This window comes from Nycticebus coucang, chromosome 2 (assembly GCF_027406575.1).
Source record: "Nycticebus coucang isolate mNycCou1 chromosome 2, mNycCou1.pri, whole genome shotgun sequence".
NCBI lineage: Eukaryota > Metazoa > Chordata > Mammalia > Primates > Lorisidae > Nycticebus > Nycticebus coucang.
This window is the reverse complement of record NC_069781.1, coordinates 104,192,731-104,217,642: the sequence shown is the minus strand read 5'-3', so window position 1 is coordinate 104,217,642 and position 24,912 is coordinate 104,192,731. Positions and strand designations below refer to the sequence as shown.

At 50.2% G+C, this 24,912-nt stretch overlaps 1 protein-coding gene across 10 annotated transcripts in view; it reads right to left on the bottom strand.

Annotated features, from left to right (window-relative positions):
* Positions 1-24,912, bottom strand: part of WNK2 (WNK lysine deficient protein kinase 2) — a 124,873-nt gene that overhangs the window by 71,966 nt on the left and 27,995 nt on the right. For 9 of the 10 annotated variants that reach the window (XM_053577930.1, XM_053577948.1, XM_053577958.1 and 6 more), the window contains exons 3-6: positions 12,186-12,358; positions 10,816-11,036; positions 4,625-4,782; positions 1,019-1,107 (exon numbers count right to left, since the gene is read on the bottom strand). In XM_053577930.1, the coding sequence (XP_053433905.1) occupies positions 1,019-1,107; positions 4,625-4,782; positions 10,816-11,036; positions 12,186-12,358 (641 nt within the window). Of the gene's footprint in view, positions 1-1,018; positions 1,108-4,624; positions 4,783-10,815; positions 11,037-12,185; positions 12,359-15,871; positions 15,939-16,105; positions 16,143-24,912 lie in introns of those variants that run through there. The other variant, XM_053578010.1, reaches the window with a different exon arrangement.

The window sequence follows — 24,912 nt, the reverse complement described above, 5'->3', positions numbered from 1 at the left end:
AATGAACACATAAAAGAATTATGAAAAGCACCAGCCCTCCCACTATGCAGATACAGTCCCTGCTAATGTGCTGGGGGTGCTTTCAATTGTCACAAGAGACAGCTGGCCCCAGCTAGGACTAAAATGGAAACAGAGAAGGCAGAACCCCTACCCCGCCCCCACTAAGTGTCATGAAGTAATGACTTTGGGGGAGGGGCCTCCTACAAGATGAGGGACTGGTGAGCAAAGAGAGGAGGGGAGGGAGTGCGCTGAGGGTGAGTGAGGACATGCAGAATACAGGGGTCTCAAGCCAGTGTCCAGCCTCGGAGGGCCTGTGCTGGGAACCAGGTGTTCTGCTGCTGGGTGTTGGTCTGGTGACCATTTCTGGGCTCTGCACAGCTTTGCCACCTAAGCAAGCATCCCTACCCACACAATGCACACTGTCTGGGGTCAAGTTGCTTCTGTGTATGATGTCTGCAGAATCACTATGTGGTTGTATCAATAATCCATCTCTGTCTACTGCTGAGGGGTGTCACATCAGATGAGCAACTGGAGGGATACTACTTTTGAAATGGCTCAACCAACCAGATGCATAAAATATACAGCCTGGGCTTCAGAAAGGAGGACAGGATTGAAGTCCCTTCTGGAACCGTGGAGTGGCAATGTCCTCTAAGGCTGTGGGAATGGGCAAACTCTACCTGGGGCAATGTAGAAAAAAAGCAAGGAGCGGTAGGGGGAGGCACAGGCACTCAGATGCCACAGGCTGGGTTAATGAGCAGCAGCCAGCTGAGGAGGAACTGTGCCTGAAGCCAAGGAGGGTGTTCCCAGACAGCAGATAAGCATGTCAGGCCTACAATCCCCCACATGCACACAGAGCCAATGTGCTCAGCGGCCTCTGCAGACAAACCCAGACACCCTGGGCTGGGCCTGGGCTGGTGTCCTCTGAAGTTCTCTCTTATCAGAATCATGCTGCTAAATGCCAGCTGGAATGATTTCAGCTGGAGAAGACCCCAGAACCTAACACCACATTGAAACTCACCTTTCCTCCTTGTTTTTGCAAATACATTCCCCAATGATCTCCTTGATCTCAGGATCGTGCACTTTCTCAAAGCTGGCCGGCTTGATACCCTGAGAATGGGAGAGCAGAGTTACCTGACTCCGATCAGCTGCTCTCCATAGTGCAAGGGACTCTCTCTCCAGCCATGACAGACAATAGACCCTGCACTTAACCTCCACCAACTACTAGAGAACTGGACAATACATGCAAAATGGCCATGGTCAGACACTGGATAATGGGGCAGTGCCAGATGTAGACTCTGAGAGAGAGGGACAGATGAGGCAGTTTCTCCCACAGCCCACCTCACTGCCCAGAGCAGTTCCCAGGCTGAAGCATGAAGCCCAGCAGAGCCCTGCCATCCCATTGAGTCATGGGGTGAAGTACAGAGAGTTCAAGGAGGTTGGGGAGGCCACAGGAGGAGTTCTGGAAAGGAGCAACACAGGAAAAAGAGTCCCAGATACATGTATCTGCACATGGGTCCCCTTTACTCTGTGCTGAACAGACCACAAGTGCATAGTCAACCCCACAGGGCTGGGCAAAGGACACAAGGAGATGCAGGCAGAACAATTACCAGAGTCCACACAGTCGGGATGTAACACAACACACAAAATATAGAGCATCCAGCTAAAAATTTCCAGACATACTAAGAAGCAGGAAATGTGACCCATGACATCGCAGAAAAACAAACTATGGACAAAAAATAGATCTGAAAGTGAGAGAGATGCTAGAACTTGCAGACAAGGAGGTTAAAACTCATTACAGCTATGTAAAAGCATTTAAAATAATGAGGAACAGAACTAACAGGAAGAAAGAACCAAATGGAACTAGAGATGCAAAGCACAACATATAAATAAAGGTTTCACTGGAGCAGATCAACAGCAGATTAAACACTGCAGAAAAAGTGAGTGAACTTGAAGATGTAACAGTAGATCAGATGGATGCTGAGGCTCTGTCCCATTAGTTTCAGAATTGGGAGTGGAAAGGTCAAATATGCGCACAACACACACAAAACTGGAGTCTCGGGCGGCACCTGTGGCTCAAGGAGTAGGGCGCCGGTCCCATATGCCGGAGGTGGCAGGTTCAAACCCAGCCCTGGCCAAAAAAACACACACAAAAAAAAAACTGGAGTCTCCAAAGGACAGGAGGGGGGGATTTAAAAAAATACTTGATGAAATTATAGCCAAAGACTTTCCAATTTTGATGAAAACTGTATGCCCATAGATGCAACAAACTCAGGCCTCAAGCAAAACAAAGCAGAGCAGTGGATAAATTAGAGAGTTGTACGAAGCCACTGGAATCCTCCTTGAAGTCACCCCTCCCCACTATGTAAAGCCAGTAGCCTGGTTTCCTACCAGCCAGGTTTCTCATGGAGGACACCTTCTCGGGTCCCCTCACATCTGTCAAAGCAAACATTGCCCCGGCAACGACATGCAGCAAGCGCATCCACCTAAGCTGTAGAATCTGATACTGGGGTTAACACTTCAAATATAGCAGTCAGTTTCTGGAAAGGTGTTGATCAAAGCTTGGCTGCAGAGCCTCCCAAGTGGGGCGATGAGGGCCTTACGTACCAGCTGCGCTGTCAACTCAGAGGCTGGCAGACAAATTGCGGTGAGAAGGTAGATGGGATGCCACCCAGAGAGTGAGGCCTTTCCAACCATACCTCGGCTTCCCCTCTTACACCCTCATCCTAAGGGTGCAAGAAAGCTATTTGTGGTCATTGCTGGCCACAGCCCAGGCCAGGCAGCTTTGAGGTGGCCGTGCATGAAGGGAGCTGAGCAGGAATGCAGCAGTCAGACACAGGATTTCAGAAGCACAGGGTAGAGGTGGGCAGGAGGTGGGCAAGTTTTGCCTGCAATCTGCTGGGTTGGGTTTTTGTTTTGAAGGCAGTATGAGAAACTAATTTAAAATGTTTTAAACACATCAATGGCATCAATCATCATCCTCTTCCTCCTTCAACAATATTTACCCTTCTAAAGCTTCACCTGGGTTTTTTTCCTGAGACAGAGTCTCACTATGTTACCCTTGGTAGAGCGCTGTGGTGTCATAGCTCATAGCAACCTCAAACTCTTGGGCTCAAGCAATTCTCTTGCCTCAGCCTCCCTAGTAGCTGGGACTACAGGCACCCGCCACAAAGCCCGGCCATTTTATTTTTTGTTTAGCAGGCCTGGGCCAGATTTGAACCCACCAGCCCCAGTGCATGTGGCTGGTGCTCTAACCACTGAGTATGGATACCTGGCTTTTTCTTTTTTTTTTTTTTTTTAATATAGAGAACATAAAGCATAAATTTTCCCAAAGGCAGAGGAAGAGAGAGAGGGAGACATGCCCGCTGAGCCCTGGCTACTGAAGCCCCCTAGCTGGGGGTCAGACACGTGGGTAAGGACCCTCAGGGGCTCAGCCTAGCAGTGTCTACCGGCCCTGAGTTGACCAGCCACATGTCCCAGCCAGGTTCCTGACAGACCATGCCCCTCAGTGAAGCCATGAGCTCCTTTCCCACCCCATGACAGCACTGTTGAGGCCTGACAAATGGAGCCCTAGGTCTCTGGAGCCCCTCAATTCCTCCTACCACACATGGCCCTTATCTCCCTTAAGGGCCACTGCCCACAGCCAGCAGGTCCCCCACTTCCTCCTAGCACAGGGCACATTGCCCCTATCTGTAGGGTTTCGGACTCAGTACCACAGCACCACCCATCAAGGAGTCTGTCTGCCTTCCTCTTTCCCAGAGCCACACAAGAGGGCTCAGGACAACCAAGTGACTGATAATTTAGAATAACCAAATATATGCAACCTCCAAGGAGGACTCAGGATTGAGGGATGGGGCCAGGGCAATGCTGCTGAGAACCATCTGCAGAAGCAGCCATCAAGCCATGAGGCTTCCCAGGGCAGAACAAAGTTGAGGCACAGGACAGCCCTGCCTGCTCACCCTACGCTGATGGACGCACAGGCGGCAAGGACTCCAGGGATCACGATGGCAGCCTGAGACCCTCGTCGTGGACCTGTGCCTTGCAGGCTTCCTGGGCCTTACCATGAAAGCAAACAGTGGGGCAACAGGCACAGGAGTCCCAGCCCAGTCACTCCACCTCCGATGTTCTGTTTGTGCTCCCTCGACCCAGAAAGGCCCGCCACAGAGAAAGAACAAGACCAATCTGTTTGTACAGCTGAAGCCATCCGATTAAATAAAAAATCACAGTGACAGCAAAATAGGGATTAATGTTCCCAGTTGCCTGAGACTCAATTGGTCTACGGGTAACTGTTTGGCTGAAAAAGAAATCAGACCACTGTTTCAAAATAAAGATGTCCTGGGGCAGCCCAGAGAAGGCTCTGGGGTCAGGCAACCTGTGTACCCCTCCATCCTCTTTGAGTCTCAGTTTCCCCACTGTCCCAGATACATAAGTCACCCTCCATGGCTAAGCACTGTCTACAGTGCCCTATTCATCACCATCACTTCTTCTGGGAGGCCCCGAATGACCATCCCACTAAGCCTCAGTTTCCCCATCTGTAAAATAGCCTGGCTCCTTCCTTACAGAGATGCCACGAGGATTTTACAAAGGCACACAGAGCCCATCCAAGGGTGTGTCTGGATGAACTCACACAGGTGACCTTCCGGTAGATCTGCGCAGCGTTCTGGCACTCTGAGTAGGGGTACTCTGAGGTGGCCATCTCCAGCATGCACATCCCAAAGGCGTAGACATCAACAGACTCATCGTAGTGCTCCTCATACATCTCAGGGGCCATGAACTCGGGGGTACCTGTGTCCAGAGCAACAGACAAAGCAGTCAGCCAGACACTAGCTCCTCGGCCCAGAATACCAGGAGCCTTTACCCTGGGAGCCTTGGCCACCCAAAGCCCCATGGCCCCCTGCCAGTACCATGACACCCTCAGAACACTGGGCCAGCCCTGCCCCGTGCTTAGGAAACAGGAGTCCTCTACAGATGGCAACTTCCAAAATTTCTACTTGGAATCTCAAGACTCCAGGGGGAGATACCAGTCCATAGTGCCCACAGAGCCTGTGACTTCCCAGAGAACACTGAGGCAAACCTTGGGCACATCCCCTTGTGTGGACATCATGCTCCTGATGACAGGCTCAGCACTGTCTGTTATTCAGATGCCCTACAGCAGACAGAAACCTGGTAGCAATCACAGAGATACCGATAACTGCCAAATCCAGAAAGGCCCTAAATGTTCCCCAGATAGGGGAATGGCTAGGCACCCAGGGCATGCCCCCACAACAGAGTGTCACATAGCACTTGAGACCACCAGCACCACTGAGGACAGTACTGGGTGGGGGCAGGGACAGTGGCCATCCACCTGACAGCCACCACAGACTTGTTAAGACAGGAACTACTCTTGCTGTATAAACACGAAAGATACAAAAACAGCATTTGCACCAATTTTTTTTTTTTTTTTTTGAGATAGGATCTTGTTATGTTGTTCAGGCTGGTTTCAAACTCCTAGCCTCGAGCAATCCTCCTGCCTCAGCCTCCTAAAGTGCTGGGATTACAGATAGGAACCACCGCATCTGGTCTGTACAGAAATTTTAAGGACATGGCACACTGTGACAAGCTAAGTGAAATAATACAAGATTGCACATGCATGCTTGCTGGCCTCACCAACGTAAAACAATGTACATGGAGAGAGACGATATCTTGGAGGTGAGGCAATGGCTGATATTTCTTTTCCTTACACTGGTTTGGGGTTTCTAAATTTTCTATTATAATCTTTTGCTTTAATAATATACCAGTTGCAAAAATAACCCTTTTTATTAAAATAGGTCCAATTAAATCCTATCAAGCTGAATGCCCCCCAGAAAAAGGGGGGGGATGTGAGACTTCAATAAGCCTGCTTTGAACATCTGGAAATGTGTTGACTTTGAAAGATTTTCATAATGTTCTGTTTTCTTTTTAAAAGCGGGTGCAAACTAATTACAGCATTAAAGAAGCACATGTTGGAGTTTTGTTTACTCGTCATTTCAACTTAATATGTATTACATGTTCTTCAAAGAAAAGTTAACATTTTAGATGAAAATGAGGAAAACAAGAATATATGTTAGAAGAACTCATGAGAAATAACTGAAACAGAGTAGAATCAGAGGGACCTTGTACCAAGAGTGTTTGTCCTTTTGGATTTTTGAGCCACATGATTATACTAAAGATTTGTTACACTGGTATTTTTAAGTTAATGTTGCAAAGTTTCTTTCCATCCCTAAGCTAGTCACCAAACAGTGAATGTGCTACCCAGGCTGGGGCAGGAAGCAAAGATGCCACAAAAGCCCCAAGCAGGCAGCCACAGGCAAGAGCAGTCTAAGCTGTGGCTCTAAGCCGAGCCTGGTGACAACATGAACACCTGCTCCCTGGCCCCTCCCTCTCCCTGACCTGTCTTGGATGGGCCTGGACCACCACTGCCACTACTAAGGAGGGAAGTGGGGATGCAGTAAGACGCAGCAGCTGACTCACCAGGAAGCCCCAAGATGCAGGAGGGAAGTAGGGCCATCTGTGTTGTCCACAATGACACCCACACTACCTGAGCCCTGTGACCATCAGGGATGACTTGTTCTGTGACAGAAGATAGGGCAAAGCCCTTTCCTGCTAGGAGGGGCCAACCAGGAGCCTCAGGAGCACATCCTGGATCCTCACCTTCCCCCAACCACATCTGTCCAAAGGAAAGAACTTGAAAGGGAGCTCTATCCCCAAGGCTACTGGGGATGGAAGCCAGGAGCTGAGCCAGCCACTCCCTGGCACCTGTGACAGCCCCACTTGCCCAGGTGCCAGCACAGTACCAGGGGCCAGGTGAGAGGGAACAGGGTTACCCAGCTCCAGCTGTTCCAAGACCCTCAGGAACCAAGGACTCTCCTGTAAAGAAACACCCAAGGCCCTGGCTTGGGAGGTGAGCTGGGGATGCCAGCAGGTGTGGGGGCAGCTATGAGTGGCAGCAGGGAGCCCTGATAATTAGCACCTACTTTGGCACATGCGCTTGGATACTGGTGTCCGGACATTGGCACACATAACTCTGTTTTCCTTTCCCTCACACTATAGCCATTTAAATCTGAATTTTAAAAATAGCACGTTCACGGGCGGCACCTGTGGCTCAGTCGGTAAGGCACCGGCCCCATATACCGAGGGTGGTGGGTTCAAACCGGCCCCGGCCAAACTGCAACCAAAAAAATAGCCAGGCGTTGTGGCGGGCGCCTGTAGTCCCAGCTACTCAGGAGGCCGAGGCAAGAGAATCGCCTAAGCCCAGGAGTTGGAGGTTGCTGTGAGCTGTGTGAGGCCACGGCACTCTATCGAGGGCCATAAAGTGAGACCCTGTATCTACAAAAAAAAAAAAAAACAGCACGTTCACACATATACACGTGTGTCCAATGGACAGTTCTACCACCATGCTGCTCTGTAGACAGCTGTCAGCTGAGAAGATGGCTGACGGGGCTCTTGCCTGCAGCCCCCTCCTGCACATCTGCCCACACCCAGGATCCTACAGACAGCTGTGCATGTGAAGGTTGGGATGTCAGGGCCCAGTCTCATTCCCCTGGCCAAGACTCAGCTATGTCACCACGCACTTTGAGCCCCTGCCCTGCCCCGATCCCCAGCTTCCTGCAGGAGGCAGACAAGGGCTCTGCCAAAATGGTCTTTCTTCTTTTTTTTTTTTTTTGCAGTTTTTTGGCTGGGGCTGGGTTTGAACCCGCCACCTCCGGTATATGGGGCCAGCACCCTACTCCTTTGAGCCACAGGCGCTACCCTGTCTTTCTTCTTTTTAAAGAGAGAAACATCTGTGGCTCAGCCCTGAGTCGCTGTGAGGCCATCTCAGTCCCTGAAGGGTAGGCAAGGAAAATGTCTCTGCCACCCAGGGAGTGAGACTTTATCCAGCCTCACACTAAAATCACCTTTTCGCCATGAAAACCATCCTTCCTGTTTCCACATCTGTAATAAAAGACAAATGACTTCCCTTACGGAAATCAGAGAGTCCTAACTATCTTGTCATTTCCATTAAAACCAAACCAATGCAGACAGCCCTCATCCATCTTCTCACTACACCAGCAGAACCTGCCTCCCTGCCTCCCAACAGGAGTGGACAAGCAGGCAGCACCCGCTGGAGGGACCCTACATGACCCAGAGTCCCCCCAAGTGCTTCTCTGTAATGGCTACAAGAAGGGTCGGTCTAAAGGAAGTTCCTGTGGCCTCCAGACAGGCCATCCCCCTCCCATCCTTTGCCAGGCATACTCAGCCCATTCCAGGTAGTCTGCGGCTTTTTCTAGAACAATTACCCTTAGATCACCTATGCCCCCTTTCAGTTCACCCGCCGCCAGGCCTGGTTCAATCATCACCTCCTCCAGGAAGCCCTCCAGGTGGGTTGGGCACCTCCAAGGACCCTAGACCCCTGCTTGCTCACATGGCTGCCTACATGGCCATGCACAGCTATAACAGGATTGTGTTACCTCATCTCCAACCCCCTCAGGGACAGCCAGGCCTGATCTAGCACACGCAAACCTACACTGTGAGGGTGGGAGGCCCAAGAGGCCAAACCTGGTTAGTAACATTTAACTCACGCCTGTGTAAGAAAGTGGCGCTTGGACAGGGCCCAAGAGTAATGGCTGAGCCCCTCACAATGACGACGGCACCAGGCATGGGGAAACCCTCCCTCAATCCTTCCACTTTCCTTCTAGAACAGCCTTGGGAAGCTAGCTGCTGACGCAGGTCCCTAGGTGACATAGGACACATCTAAAGTATAAACAAAAGTATCTACAATAGGAGACCCTCATAGCCACAGCAGGAGCAGCCCACAGCACCCACTGCCCCCAAAGGCATCAAAGATGGAGACCTTCCTCCTGAGGAGAGTGGGTGCTATGGCCTGAGGCTATCCTTCCATGAAACCATGGACCCAAATAGGGCACAGACCCAGGAGGACCTGGCTCATTTACCACTAGGGTCAGCACTTGAGGACAGTGTGAGCCATCAGTTCATAGGCCAGGGACCCCTACTGACAAGTTCAGGGGAGCTCCCTGTTAACAGGCTTGAGGGGAACCCTGTTCACAGGGCTGTAGGATGCCTGGGTAACAGGCCTGGGTAAGCCCCCCACCCCCACCTAGCTGTTGGCCCCTTGCTAAGGAAAGGCCTCTCTTCCTAGCACCCAAAGAATGTCACAGGCCTCATTCTCTAGGAAGATGGGCAGCCAAGGACATTCCCAGTCACAAGCTTCTCTAACCACAGCTCCTGGGCTCTGCTGAGCAAAAGCTTCATGACACCCACAGAGAAGGGCACCTATGTAGGGCTCAAGGCCCCACTGTGCCTGCCAGAAACACACAGCCTTCAGCTCAAGCTGACCCAGTAACTTGAAACCTCATTTCCAAGAATCCTAGAGCCAAACAGCTAGAGGAAGCTGAGGGGTTCTGCTCGGCACCTCAGCCCTGGCACATGGCTTATGCTTTGTCCTGACATCTACTCCTGACCCCTGGCCATACCCAGGGCTTGAGACCAGGAGCCCTACCATTTCTGAGGCCAAATTGGCAAAACCTCCCCCGAAACCTCATAGAGTTCAGCACCCACAGGGGCAAGGGCTGTGGAGGGTACAGGCTTTCCACAGCCCTGGCCCCTGTTCTCAGCCCCTTCAAAATGGAGCATAGATCCTCGCCTGCCCCACCCATTCCCTAGGGGGGGAACTGAGGCCTGGGTCAGCTTCTGCTCCCCATCACTCAGCTCCCCCTTGAGCGCCATAGGCCCCAGGTATCACTTTCTGAACATACCACCCACAAAAATAGCTCCTGGGGTTTCATTTTCTCCAAACAAGCCAAGTTCTATCTCCATCCATGAATTAACAAGGCCCCGAGATCAACCTCCTTTCCTGCTTGTGGGGAGCCAGCCCTCACATCGAGGGTCATACCAGGTCTCCACACAGGGCCTTTCCAAATCTGACCCTTCCTGGGCTTAACCCTCCCCACTGGCCCCACACATGTTGGAGGTTTCTGGGCATCTTAACCCCTGGAAATAGCCACTCCAGGGCCCCTGCACATGCTTGTTTCAAAGCCCACAAGAACCCCTCCCTGGACTGGTGGGCACCGAGTGTCCATGCCTGGGGCCAGGCACACAGCACAACACAGACCCATCCTCTCTGCACAGCAGCTATGAGCTGACTGGCTCCAGGGCCCAGCACCTCACACCAAGGCAGCTGGGAAGGCTGCTCAGGGGAAGGGTGTCCTAGCTGAGGACTGAGGATGAGAAGGAGAGGCCAGAAATGCTCTCCAATCTGAATTCTTCAGTGCCCCACTCACCCTAAGCATAACATCTACTCTGTGCCTTCCCCCAAGTATGTATGTTCCCAGACACCCCAAATTATCACTTCCCTGGGCAATCCCCTCCCTGCCCGCTGAGACAAGCTCCAGCATCACTAGCCACAGACGTCCCTAGCTCCTCTGTGGTCATGGCTTCCCTCCCTCCTCAGAGTGCCCACAGCGCCCACACGTACCATGGGCATTGCCACCCAGCCCACCTCCCTCACCAATCAGAGCTGGCACCTAACCCACAGCCAGGTGCAAAGAGCCTCAGGGCCAGAGTCTGGGGGAAGGGGGACTGCAAGCAAGGGAGGGCCTGGAGTTAGTGCATCCACCCCTTTGGGCGGGCCCCCTGGCTGAGACCCTAGAGGCTTAGAGGGGCAGCTCGGATTCCTGAGCCTGAGGCCTCCATATCCAGACACTGTCCCCCTGGCCTCCCACACCAGATCTGCAGGGTCTGAATGAAACCTGATGCTCCCCGGGACCTGGAATCCTGCCCAGTGGGAAGGAGAAATGGCTTTACCTATCACACTTTTGGCAAATGATGCTCTTTTGAGGGTGGCCAGGCCCAAGTCACCAATCTTCACAGACCCGGTCGGGCCAGTGATGAAGATATTGTCACACTTCAGATCCCGGTGGATGATGGGCGGCGTCCTGGTATGCAGGAACAGCAGGCCCTTCAGGATTTGCCGGCACCAGCTTCGGAGCACCTTGGGCTTCATCACCTTGAAGCGCTTCAGGTACCTGGGGTGGGGGCGGGGGATGCTTACCACGCAGCTCACCAGCAGCAGCATTGACACAAAGCCCCCACACACACCATTCGGGCCTGGCACTAAGTCTGTCCACATGCATGCAGGGCCCTCCTATGGGCAGTGAAGGTGAGAGAGGAGGGTGGGACACTTCTGCCCCTTCCAGGGGTCACCAGCTAGAGCCAGATCCCTGAGCGAGCAGCAGGGCTGGGCTCACAACTCTCCAGCACTCCCCTCACACCAGGGACCTGCCTGGTGTGGCTCATGCTAAACACCATCCTGATCTCACACTGAAATGGCGCCAGCCTGGCTTTATAAGGTGCCTGAGGCAGAACACAGTCCCAGCCAATGGATGCTTATGGTGAGGGAAAGGATGAAGGGGTGCTCGGACCTGTGGGAACCACCAGGGCCAGAGAACATGAAGGCTAGGCCTCCCTGTTAACTGGCTACCTGTGTGGCCTGCTTTGAACAGTGCCCTGGGAGGTGGCAGCAGGTTAGGCTTAGAGAGGGGCTGTCCCCTCACTGTGTATTCACTGTCAGAGAAACTCCCTAGTGGCAGGGCACTGACAGACCCACGGCACGCAACCCAGAGGGGAAGCCCTCCATCTCCATGGTGCAGACCGGGGCCTCAGTGAGGTATGACAAGCTGCCATGGCCACCAGCTCTGGACCCCTTACTGAGCATGTTCACACCCTAGTCTATGTTCTGCCTGGCTTCTCAACACCTGCTACAGTTGCTTCCTGAGCCTCTAGAATGTGCCGGGCTTGCTCCTAGGCAGAAACCAAACCCCGGCCAGATGCAAAGCCCAGGTACCCCACACAGATAATCACCTCACTGAGAAGTAAACCATCTCCTGGCATCCCATGCAGAAGGGGAAAAAAGGGATAGCTTCCTGGCCATGTCCAGGGGATAGGTCATATTAGTCACAGGAGGCCAAAGAGAGCAAATGCTAGGAGGAACTGCTACACTGCTTTGTTTACTCTCATTTGGGGAAGGGGCTTCCTACTGCCAGGAGGACACAGATTTATCATACCTCTAAGAGGTGAGATGCTGGACCTCAGGCACAGCCCAGGACCCTGGTCCTGTCCAGCTCTGGTGGCCCTGCGCCCAACACCAGAACCTCCCCACGAGCAGCAGTACTTACGTCTTCAGGGTCCCCGAGGTCATCAGCTCAGTCACTAGAACAATGCACCGCTTGCCCTTGGCACTGGACTCCCAAAAGTCATAGAAGCGCACGATGTTGGGGTGCTGCAGGCCTTTGAGCATCTCTGCCTCCTCCTTGAACCGCTGCCGCTCCAGCTTAGTGAGCTTCCGGTCCTGGAATAAAAAGAGATATGCTGAGTGAGCAGGGAAATGGGTGCGGGAGGAGACTGGGTGGTTTGGCCAGAGGCCTCAGAAGCAGCAGCATGTCCTGGGCAGCACCACGTGGCAGGACCAGCCCTTCCTCTACCCATAGAGAGCTGAGGGGTTGCGAGAGAGGAGCTTGTGGCCACCTGCGCTCAATAGCAGTCAATCCCTTAACTCCCAGGACCCTGGATGCAGTCTCTGCAAAGGGACCTCAGCAAAAAGAAGTTGTGGGGAGCCAGAGAGGCCTCATAAATCCACACTGACAAGCTCATACACTTTTTCCATAAAAACACCTCGAGGCCTTTGTTCCCTCAGCAATTATTCACTTTCTGAGTGTTTGTTAAAAGAATGAAACAGTTGTTTACTTCTAATGTACACACAACTTGGAGGAAGCGCTCAGACCCAGTAGATGAGACCAGAGGAGACACTGACCAGTGCCCAAGACCAGAGGTGAGGACAGAGGAGAAAGAGAAAAAACCCAGGAGACCCTAACTGACTAGACAGCGGCCAGGGCCTCTGCTGCAGGAGGACATAGCAGACACCTCCATGGACCCTTGGGCCACTGAGGGCAGCTCAAGCCCGCAGAACTAATCACTGACCTCAAGTTTAAACAGGGAACAGCAGACAAATATCACTATTGTCATCCAGGAACCCTTGTCATGTGCTTGCTGCTGGGCATCCCCCATACACCTCCTCTGACCACAAGCCCGAGAGGGAACCACCAAAATGATACACCACATTCAAACACACTCCAGCGCCACCCACCCTGCCCCACCTGCTCCAGCATCTGCCACCCCCCTCAGCTACCACTACCCTAAGCTCCCCCATCTGCCACCACTCTGCCCCTGCCAGGCAGCCCACCTGGATCCCGGCTTTTCTTTCTCAAAATCCTTCAATGGATTCTCACCTTGGAGCACTCAAAATAAACCCAAACCCCTAAGCCCTCACAGCTGGAAGGCTGTATGTTTCCAACTTTATCTCCTGAGATGAAGTCCCACCCATCTAAGGCCTTTCTCTACCCTGAACATGCACGATGCCCTTCTCACCTCCATGCAAGCTCATGCCCACAGCATGACCTTCTGGTCCTGGTTGAAGAGGCACACAGAACAACACCTGCCTCCCAAGGGAAATCTCAGAAAAGAAATGTGTATTTTCAGGAAAAAACCATAAACACAACTGAAGACAGAATAGCGAAATTCTGAGGAATCCCAGGGAGACACAAAGCAGGTAAATTTGGATAAATGAAGGGAGAGATCCAAGCTGAAAGGAAATGCAAGCCAAGACGTCCGGATCCTTCCAAAAAAGCACCTAAAGGATGTCAAGCCAGACTCAAATACAACACAGAGAAGAGAAGTGGGCCCCAAGATCACAACAAGGGTCAGCTTGTTAAGTAATTCTATCCCAAATGGCACTACACCCATTGGGCTATTCCTCCTCTCACCAACCCCCCTGACCCCTCCCCCACAACACAAACCCTCACAGGTCCCTTCATTCATAACCTGAATCACATAGGGACTATCACTGACAGAGCCAAACAATACCAAGAAAAACCATCGACATAGCCAAACCCAGAAAAACAAATAATTCCAGGACCAAAGGAAACTTCAAAAAAAATCTAATTACTATTCCCATAAAGACCCAAGAAGTTGACAAATAAGAGCAAGTTTCTATTTTAAAAGGAACAATCAAAAAAGAACACTTGCAAATCAAAACTGGGGCTGACTTACTATGATAAAAAGTTCAATATTAAAAAATATATATTCCATAGTCCAATGAAACATTAAATACAAAAACATTAATTTTTAGGTCTATATAATAAAATGGAAACATGTTCTACTCATCAAAAATTACTTAAGGCAAGCATGGTGGCATGCACCTGTAATTCCAGCCATCTGGGAGGCAGAGGCAGGAAAACTGTTTGATCTCAAGAGTTGAGATACTACCCTGGACAACATAAAGAGACCCTGTCTCCAAAAAACAGAAGAAGATTATTTAAGGATATAAAAGTCAAGACACAAATATCTGATAAAAGATCCAGAATAAGAGAAAACTCCTAAAACTTAATAATGAAAAAAGACATGAACAAATATTTTGCCAAAGAAGATACAGAAATGGCTAATAGCATATGAAAAGGTGCTCAGCATCATTATTGACTGGGAAAATACCAATTAAAAACCACACTGAGATACCACCTCCCACCCCCCACCCCTCAAAAAGGTTAAATTTAAATGATTGATAATTCCTACGGCTGGGAGGCTGAGGAACAACTGATGCCCCTTCATGTACTGCTGCTAGGAGTTGGAGGTGAAACCACCCTTGGAGAAATCTCTGGTACCTGCCTTGTGTCTAGCCATTCTCCTCCCAGGAACCACCCAAGAGAAAGAAAACATAAGTCCACAAAAAACGGGCACACGGGTGTTTGCAGGAGCTCCATTCATTATAGCCCCACTGGGAAACAGCGGAAAGGTCTATGGCCAGGTGAATGGAAACCAACTGTGGTACATCTACCCAAACAGGAGCACAGTTCAGGAAGAAAAAGGAACACACTGATTCCCAACACTACAGACAAATGCCAAAAGCATCAAGCTGAACAAAAGAAGCCACGCACAAAAGAGTATGTCTGGTGTGGCCCCATTTTGATGTGAAACGCTGGAAAAGACAGAAGTGGGGAATGGCATCAGATCAATAGTTGCCTCTAGGCTGGATAAAAGAGGGAGCTGAGAGAACCTAGGGGAGGGGTATGGAACTGTTTGACATGGGTTGCACCTGTGTGTGCATTTGTCTAAGCTCATCAACTTGCATACTTAAGTTCTGTGTGTTTTGTTATATGTAAATTAATACTTCAAATTTTCAAATGTTAAAAAAAAAACTGAAAGCATCCAAAGACCAAATGAGAGAAGTAGAAGAAAGAAAGAAAATAGGAGAGAAACATTAAGAGACATGAAAGAACTGCCTGGAAGTCAAAAAACTGTTTAACAGGAGTTTTAAGAACAGACATCAAAAGTATAAATAGATAGCAGAATAGCATTTTCCTAAACTGGGAGGAAAACAATTTAGAATAAAAGGGCCTTCCAAGGCCAAGTCAGAGAAAATGAAAAATGACCTACCTCCAGACCTGTCCCAGTGAAATGTCAGAATCCCAAGGACTAGTTGCAAGACCTATCTACAACGGAATGGTCCAGACAGGCCATGAGTCTCATCAGAGACACTGGGTACAGGCTGCAGGGAGCAATGTCCTCAAAGTGCCAACCCTGACTTCTATACCCTGCCAAATGCATCAAGCTAGGCAGTCCAGACTCACATTCAGACACACATAGAACCCAAAGTTGACTTCCCATGCACTCTAGATGAAACAAGTTACTGGAGAAGTGTTTCTACAAAACATAGCACGAAACATAAAGCCATGTAGTCAAGCTACCCTCAAGGTCACAGGGGTGAAAGAAGCTGGGGAAGAGATGGGGAAGCTCGGCTGGGCCAACTCACCCAGGTTGCCTCCTCTGGGCAGCAGCATTTCAGTTACAATCTCCTTTGGTGGACTTAGTCTTTGATTCTGGACAAAATTCACAAACTCACAGTGTAAGTTATTTTTGCCGGTATTTTAACATCAACCAACAGCAATATGTAAATATCATTGTGGTTCAGAGAAAAATATTCACATCCTAAGTAAATAACTAACAAAAAACAAGAGGTAGAGGAAAAGTACCCCAGATACGTTACCATCTTCATTTTTCATAGCGGATGCTAGCTTAAATTGATACATTAAAGACACAAAATCAGAAATGGTTGACAATGGTGCCTCTTGGAGATGAGCTAGGAAGGGAGGAGAGACCTTATATTACATTCCATGACACTGGGCTATTTTTATCCATGTGACACATTGTTTGGTAGTTTAAAGGTCAGTTAGCATGTCCCTGTCTGAGCACTACCAGAGCCCACCAGCAAGGTCTGCTGCCCACAGGCCCCACACAGAGCTCGTCTAAGCTCTTGTTACTCATTTGTCCTTTGCTGTCCAGCCTCTATTACATTGGCAAGCCTAGGACAGCACAGCCAACCCAGCCACCAGCACATCATACATGTGTGGAGTGAATTCACTTATCAGTCTACCAGGATGGTTCACGGCCACCAAGCAAGAGCAGCAAGAATGTACCTGATCCCTAAAAGATTTCCAAATCCTGCCAGAGTCACACTATTCTTAAAGATTTGGTGTTGGTAGGACAGGGAGAGCCCTCCCACCCAGACACAGGAGGGTGAGGTCCCTTAGCACATCTATTCCTCCTACCAGATCCCTGGAGCTAAGTAAATTTTCACCATAGATGGTAAAATCTATCAGATGATAAATGAAGAAAAATATTTCTGGCCAAGCTGGGCACTGAGACCACACAGAACGTGTTCAGGTTGGATGGCCAGGGTGGTCAGAGGATGATGCCTTGTCCCAGTGGGCCTTCCCAGCGCCCCCAGGCTGCCTATGGAAACACACCAGAGGCTGTTTTGGGTATTGACTATGAGGATCAGAGTTCCCTACCCTGAATGTGCCAGGGTGTCTGTAGGTGGACACCTCGGGGGCCCCCCGCTCTGCTAGAACAGCTCCAGTAGGTGATGGGAGTTGTGAGGCTCATGGGCACACACCTGCTGCCTCGAGGCCCTGTGGTATTCTCCTTTCAGCTGGGCAAAAGCCCATGCATCAAATCCTTCAAGGGGCAGAACTTCGTGGCAACTCCAGGTCCTACCAGGAGACCCTAAAGGAGGGTGCCCATAAGCTGCAAGGTCCTGGAGACAAGCCTGCTATGCGCCTCTCTCCAGCTCTATGTAGCTATATACCAAAACAAAAGAAAACCTCAAGCATCTCTGTCCAGAACTGTCCCATACAGGTAGCAGCAGTCCAGGATAGGGAATACCAGGGACACCAGGCCCCTGGTGAAGCCCAGGCCTCCTTAAGGACTCACTCCCCTGCAGTCAGTAAATGCTCACACCCAAAAGGTTCTCTATCCATAGGGCAGGAAGCACGAGGCCTCAACCACACATGTGTCCCCCCTCTGGCCCTGTCAATCTCCTGGGGGTGAGGGTATCCCCACTGCTCCCAGGAAGTCCAGATTTCCTGCTCGCCCTATGCCCTTCTGGTGGTAAGGGGCCCCTGCCACTCCCAGTTAAGCCCAGCTTGGGACCCAGGGGGGGCTCTTCCCCTGCCCTTTCACCCTGAAGCAGGGAGAGGAAAGATCTGGTTCCAAGAAGTCTCTGGGCTCAGTGAGGGTACAGGGAACAGAGTGTCAGTGAACAATAGCCAGGGGCTTTGGGTGTATAGGGAAAGCACTGTTTACAACCTCCTGGGAAAACAGGCAAGAGACTAGAAAACAAATAAACATGTAACTACAAATCGTGCCCAAAATTATGGCAAAGGGACAGGTGAGCAGTGCCAGCCAGGTCACCCTTGGCTTCAAAAGGTAGCTCCCATCCCACCCCAGAACACGGGAAAGGTACTGGGAGGAAAAGGCCTGTGGGCAGGTGTGAGGTTCAGACAGCCTGTGGTTTATGTTGCCATAGGGCCAAGCAACAGGACATCACTGGAAAACAGGCAGGCGCCAGGCCTCTCTGAAGCTGGTGACCACTAGGGAACAGTGGGTACACATCCACACGTTGACACCCAGCACCCAACACCAGCCAGTGAAGGGGAGACCTGACAGGGCTCCGTGACTGGCTCTCTCCAATATTCACTGCAGGTTTAAAAATAAACAAACTCACTTCTTTTAAACTCAAGTTCCCCCTCTTTATTAACCTCATCTTGACAAGAAAATACGTGATCTCACAAGTGAGATGGTGTATGTGTTTTCTAATTCACATTTTTTAAAAGGCATCATTATCAAAATGGAAAGTTTCCCTGATGCTACCAAATCAAAGTGGCCAAGGGGCCTGAGGACTCACAGACAGACGTTGGCAATCTATGGAATCAGCCGCAGAAAAGGGACACCAAGCAGCATCAGATCCCACGGTCTGTCAGGAGGAGTTTGGCTGTGTGCAGACTGAGGAAGAAGCACTCAGCAGGGTGTTGGCAGGAATAGGCACCTCCAGGACTCAATCCTCTTTGTCAAGAACTTCAAGAAGTTTATAATTCTCTTAAGCAGAAACTTGAACTTCCTAACCCTAACACTGGCTACTTTTACAAATTCTCTTTTCTTTAAAAGGGAAGTCAGGGGAGCGGGGGCGAGAGAGGGAAAGAGCAGGAGGTGCCAGGTGAGACTTTGCACTCTTAAAGGCAAAGTCCCCCACCCCGTGCACTGAGGCTCACCCCATCACCCCCACACAGAAAGAAGTAGGTGCCCACTCCCAGTAGTCAGCTGGGATCTAAAACATGTCATTATAGTTTCACACAGTTGTAAAGGATGCTGTTTCCAGCATTTTGTAAATACTGACTTTTAAATAATGTTCTTTGAAATGTTTCCCACGGAACCCAAATACCAGTAATCTGACACCCTCCATCAGCTGTTTCATAAATACATGAACAGACGCATCTCTAACTCCAGTCTGGACTCCAATTTCCATTCCCACAGACCTGGCAAACCCAGTGCAGCTTTTCCTGTGAGTCTTGCACTGACTGCCCCCTCTACTTCTCTGCCATAAAGCTGTTCATAGAGGAATCTAGTTTTTTAAAATTTCCTGTGATGATAAGATAAGACTCTCAGGGCCAAAGGTTATTCCTCTGGATTTAGCTATCATTACAAATCAACAGCTCATAATTGACCAAAACAAAGAACAAATTTTATTGAAAGCGCATCTAGTACACAGCCAGATGGAACTCCTTTCCCAATTACTTGGGGCATCCATGGGTGAATCTTAATCATCTCTAGAATGAGGCAGGGCCCAGCACTGTTCTGTCCACCTTCTGGTTTGTGAATGGTAAACTCTGAGAAAACCTGTTCCTGTGAATCAGCAGAACAAAATCCCCAGCCATACTCCACTAGGCCAGGCTAGCAGCCCTGCCGGGGCCTCCTCTGGGCTACTGGACATGTGTGGGGGGGGCTGTGCCCAGTTGGTGGAGGCCTCCATACCAGGGGTTTATCATTGGGCTTTTTTCTCAGGTGGGGCCAGCCAAGGGGAGGTCTGGGTCGGGTTGGGTTGAAGGAGTGACAGTCTGCCTATTAGTAAGCCCCCAACCCCCAGCACAAACAGAGCAGTCAATTTTAGGCCAGGCCCTCAGTGCTTGGTCCCACACTCCCCACCCTAGGGCTCTGATCCCAGGCCAGGGTGCAGGAGCCCGAGTGACCTTGCCCAATCTGACTCCCTCCATCACCCCCATCTCAGGCACAGACAGAGCCATCATGGGGAGCAGGTGGAGCTGTCCCTGTGCAGTAGAGATGTGGCAGGGCAGCCTAGGAGTGGGGCAGGACTGAGGAAAGAATGGTGAGAGGAAGTGTAGGATCTGGTGGACACAGGGTAGGTAGCCCACCCACTGGGTACCCCCAAGGCCCTGAGCCATGACAGCTGATAGGATGCAGGCCACCTAGGGCCTGATGCTAGGGCAGGAGAGCCACCTGACAGCAGGCATAAGCCTTCCCACGATGCCCAATCCTCAGGCCTACCACCACCATGAAACCTCTTCCAAGACCTGTGACCTCACACAGGCCATGGACAAGGTGAGGCCTTCTTCCCAATAGGAACCTGGCCCAAGGCCAGCTACCCCACATAGCAGGTCCCCAACCAGGGCCTCAGAGGGACCCAACCCTCTCCCCAGCAGCATCCATGATGCCACCATCCAAGGAGTCTCTCTGCCCGTCAGCTCCTACCCCTCAGCTCCTGGGCCATTGGTTCTACCTTTCCTGGCCCCGCTGCCCCATTCCCCCTCCATAAAACAGGAAATGTCAGTTGGTATAAGGCTGTACCAACATATGGAGTCACCAAGAGCTTCCCCCAGTGCTGTCAGCTCCACCCTTGCCCCCACCCCACCCCCAATACACACACAGACACTGTCCTGTACTAGTATTGGGAGAGGGGACAAAAAGGAAAGGGCTACTTGGATTTGAGAACCCAAGTATGGAATCTGTGGGGGAATCATTTTAAACAACCAGGACCTCCATCTCTGCAGCCAGGTCCTCAGCAATGAGTCTCATGTCCTCAGAAAGACAGGAAAAGACACCCTTTGGGCCCTGACCCTCCACCACCAGGTGACAGGAGATGATGTCCCAACCAGGAAGCACTGGGTGCTAAGTGGGGCCGCGTCCTCGATGCCAACACCCAGCACCACCCACACCTGGGCTGGAAACACCAAAGCAAGGACACAGGTGAGTACGCCAGGAGCAGCAGGTGGAGCTCGGCTCAGGGTATGTGGGTGTTTTATCTCCAAATAAAAGTGTTAACACTTGCAGGGTTGACTCCAGAAAAAACAGAGGGGAGCCCACATGCAGCCTCTTGCATTCAGTAGGATGATACCACACCCCTGGAAGAGCTGAACCCACAGGCCCCTGAGTAGGCACCACCTGCTGCTGTCTGGACGGGGGTCTTCCCAAGGACCAGCATCCTTAAATGAAGACTATGAGCTAAAATCTGATCCACATCTAATCCTTAACATTAGGTTTCCCTGCAGAGGAACTGAAAAAAAAAAGGCTTACTCCCTACAATTCACATCCAAATATTTAGAAGCAGGTGTCCCTACTGTGGTCAGAAAAACTGACACGTGTGGGCCTGTGGGTGCACTTTTTGAAACAGAGGTACAGGAGGAACTCAAGCCCAGAACCACGAATGGTTGCCACAGGCCTTCTAGGACAGTGCCCAGCTCGACCCACCCACTGACCAGTGGGGACTGGAGGTGTCAGCAGACATATCAATGGGGGAAATAGCTGAGAAAAACCCACCTCGTCAGGGACCACCTAATCTAGAACACCTGCCATCAGGTGGGAAAGAGGAACAGAGCTTGCCCCACACTCCTCCAGGGACATACAGGTATCCTCTTTTCCTGGCCACCAGCAGGTAAATGACTGAGAGCCACCAGCCTTAGGCACAGCTCCTGGTCTCAGCTGGGACATGTGGTGCCATTTCACTATGCTCCAAGACCAGGCCAGGGGTCAGCAAGGCTGTCCCATCCTGCCCAGGGCCCCCAACTATTGGCCCATCCTGTTCAGGCTCCTCCCACCACCCACCTATTCTCCCCTGGAGGCAGGTGGACAAGGGAAGGCCAGGCAAGAGGCCACTGGAGCAGAGAGTACAGTCAACTTAGGACAACTATACCCAAGTAAGCTGGGTCAGCCCTGGTCCCAACAGAAAGGTGGCACAGATGAACACACCAAATACACTGGCAGCAAGTACTGTGCAGGGCTGGCCACAGGGAAAGAGGTCTTTCCTTTTCTCAAGGAAATGCTGATGCCACTTCCTCATAGCGCAACAGTTCTCAACCTGTGGGTTGCGACCCACAGGAACTGTATTAAAGGACCACAACATTAAGAAGGTTGAGAACCACTGTCATAGGGAAATGTTTGTTCTGACTCTCAGACCCTGGGTGAAAGCAGGGAAAGCCCAGCAGGCATGCAAGCCAGGAAGAGAAATCCCCATGGGGCCATCCTGCCCCCAGAAACCCTCCTGATAATAGGCCTGGCTTCTCCCCAAGCGGAAGAATCAGCACTTACCCCAGGTGACCAGGGGCTCTGCAGCAGATGCCAGGCAGTCACTCCCCCCACATCTAACTATATCATGAATCTAATTTTCAGAAAGAGCCAGCCTCACCTCATAGCCACCTTCCCACAGGGACACCTAAAGATAGGTTTGGACAGCACCATGGGTCAGCAGGATTAATAGCACAACCACGGAGGACAGCTTCTGTGGAGGAGGGACAAATAGGACAACTCTAGGGAAAGGCCCATGAAGCTATGTGCAAGTCTACAGAGACAGCTGCAGGGCTGGGCTATTGGGGTCAGCCATCTGCTCTGGGGCTTGGCCTCAGGAAATCGGCCCTTGTTGTGTGGCTGCCCTGCCCCCACACAGGGTCCACAGGCTCAGGGTATCCCAAGTGGCAGTGGGATGTGGGGTCTGGACAGTCTGCGGAACGCTATGGATCTCCCTCCAGACAGAAGACCTTCCTTCTCCCTCACCTCCAACACAGGGAGAGAATCAGAACCACAGCTCTGGGCACTTAGGAAGGGTGGGGAATTCTGAGGCCTGTTCCTGTTCTGGCTCAGTCCTCTAAGCCCACCTCCAGAATGAAGTCACCTGAACCTCACTCTCCTCCCTCTCCAGAGAGCCTGGGTAGCCCGAGAGATTCCACCAAGACCATATATGGCCTTGATGGCCAGGGGTTGGGCTCAGGCTGCACTAAATAGACATGCTCCTGGGCACGAACATCTGTGGTGTTCCTCTGAGCCAGGCGCTGCACTAGGTTTCAGGGAGAGGGTGTGGGAGGGGATTGACAGATGGCCCCAGAAGCATGTGATCAGGGCTACAGGAGGACCATGGAGGTCTAAAGCAGCCTGGGAGGGGGGGGAGGAAGAGAGTGAAGGAAGGCCACGTGAACACGTCAGCTCCCCACTCCTATTAACTAATTCCTCAGTACCTCTTGGAGCTGGCAAGAGCCTTGGAGACCACCATCAAGACAGCAGGTGCACAGCACACACATGCATGAAGTTAACCACCAGCACCCTTCATCCTAATGTCTATGATTCTGTCTCTCCTGGTGAAAAGGAAGCCCCACATTCAGCACCACTGCTCCTGTTAAAGTTGTGTGGTCCAAAACAATAGTGATGCATGTGGCTACTAAGCACTTGAAAAGAAACTAATCCAAACATCTCCCTCAGATGTACTGTCAGTGCATGCTAGATTTCAAAAACATAATATATTTTTTTAAAAAGAATGTTTAAAGATATTATTAATAATTTTGTATTCACCCATATCCAAAATATTTTAGATATATTATTAAAATTAATTCACCTGCTCATTCTACACTTTAAATGTAGCTGCTAAGATGAAAGTTACACATGTGGCTCACATTACATTTCTGCAGGACAGGACTGCCTTGGAGCAATAGCACTAAACTAATGGAATGGAAGCTGAGAAGCTGGGCAGAACTTCAGCATTCTAACAGAGCTGGGAAGACAACAGTCAGAGCCCAGGGCCTGCTAAGGAACAGAGGCCTTGGTTAAACATGCAGGCTTTCAGATCAGCCCTTCCAGAAGGGCTGAATACTAGGAGAGTGGATAAAACAGAACAGATCAGCCCTCCCAAAGGCTGAAGCACAGCTTTGAATCAGCTCAATTCCAGACTACATTAAGATCTGCTTTGCTCTGCTCTTATTCTAACCGCCCTCTACAGACAATAAAAAGTAAACCTCTGGGCCAGCACGGTGGCTCACACCTATAATCCTAGCACTCTGGGAGGCTGAGGCAGGTGGATTGCTTGAGCCCAGAAGTTCAAGACCAGCCTAAGTAAGAACAAGACCTCATCTCTACTAAAAATAGAAAAACTAGCTGGGCTTCATGGAAGGTACCTGTAGTCCCAGGGAGGTTGGGAGGCTAAGGCAGGAGGATCACTGAGCCCAAGAGTTTGAAGTTGCTGTAAGCTATTATGATGCCATGACACTCAACCCAGGGCAACAGAGTAAGACTCTGTCTCAAAACAAAAGTACATCTCTAGAGAAAAAATAAAATCATCCAGAGCCTCAAAAATCTCTAATTTCTTTTTTTTTTTTAATTGTTAAATCATAGCTGTGTACATTAGTGCAATCAAGGGGTACAATGTGCTGGTTTCATATACAATCTGAAATATTCTCATCAAACTGTTCAACGTAGCCTTCATGGCATTTTCTTAGAAATCTCTGTAATTTCTGAACACATCAATTAAAAATAACCAGGAAGGCCAAGAGACGAGACCAAATAAACAAACAAACAAACAAACAAACAAATATTTTTAAACCTCAACAAATTCCCCAGGGAACCAAATATTACAGTTATCAGATACAGATTCTAAAATTACTGTGATTAGTGTAGAAAAAAAATGATAGCAAGATAAACAATTTCACCAGAACCAAAATCTATGGAATAAGAATCAAATGAAAATCTAGAACTAAAAAATTAAATTGGGGGTGGTGCCTGTGGCTCAGTGAGTAGGGTGCTGGCCCTATAACCCGAGGGTGGCGGGTTTGAACCTGGCCCTGGCCAAACTGCAACAACAACAAAAAAAGATTAAATTGGAAACTCAATATATGGGTTTAATAGCAGATTAGACAGAGGTAAAGAAAGGATTAGCAAACTGGAAGGTGGACCAGAAATAAATATGTAGACTGAAACATGGACAGAAAGGGAGTAAAAGACTTATAAAAGATATAGACACACAGGTCCAACCTGTGTGTAACTGGGCATAAAGAATAGGACCAAAACAATATTTAAAATATAATGCCCCCAAATTTTCTAAAACTGAAACATGACATCAATAGGTTCAAGAAGTGCTATGAATTCCACAATAGATTAAATATAAGTAAAACCACACCTGGGCACGTTACAGTAAAACAATCCTAAAAATAGAACACAGAAAATCTTATAATCAGCAAAGGAGGG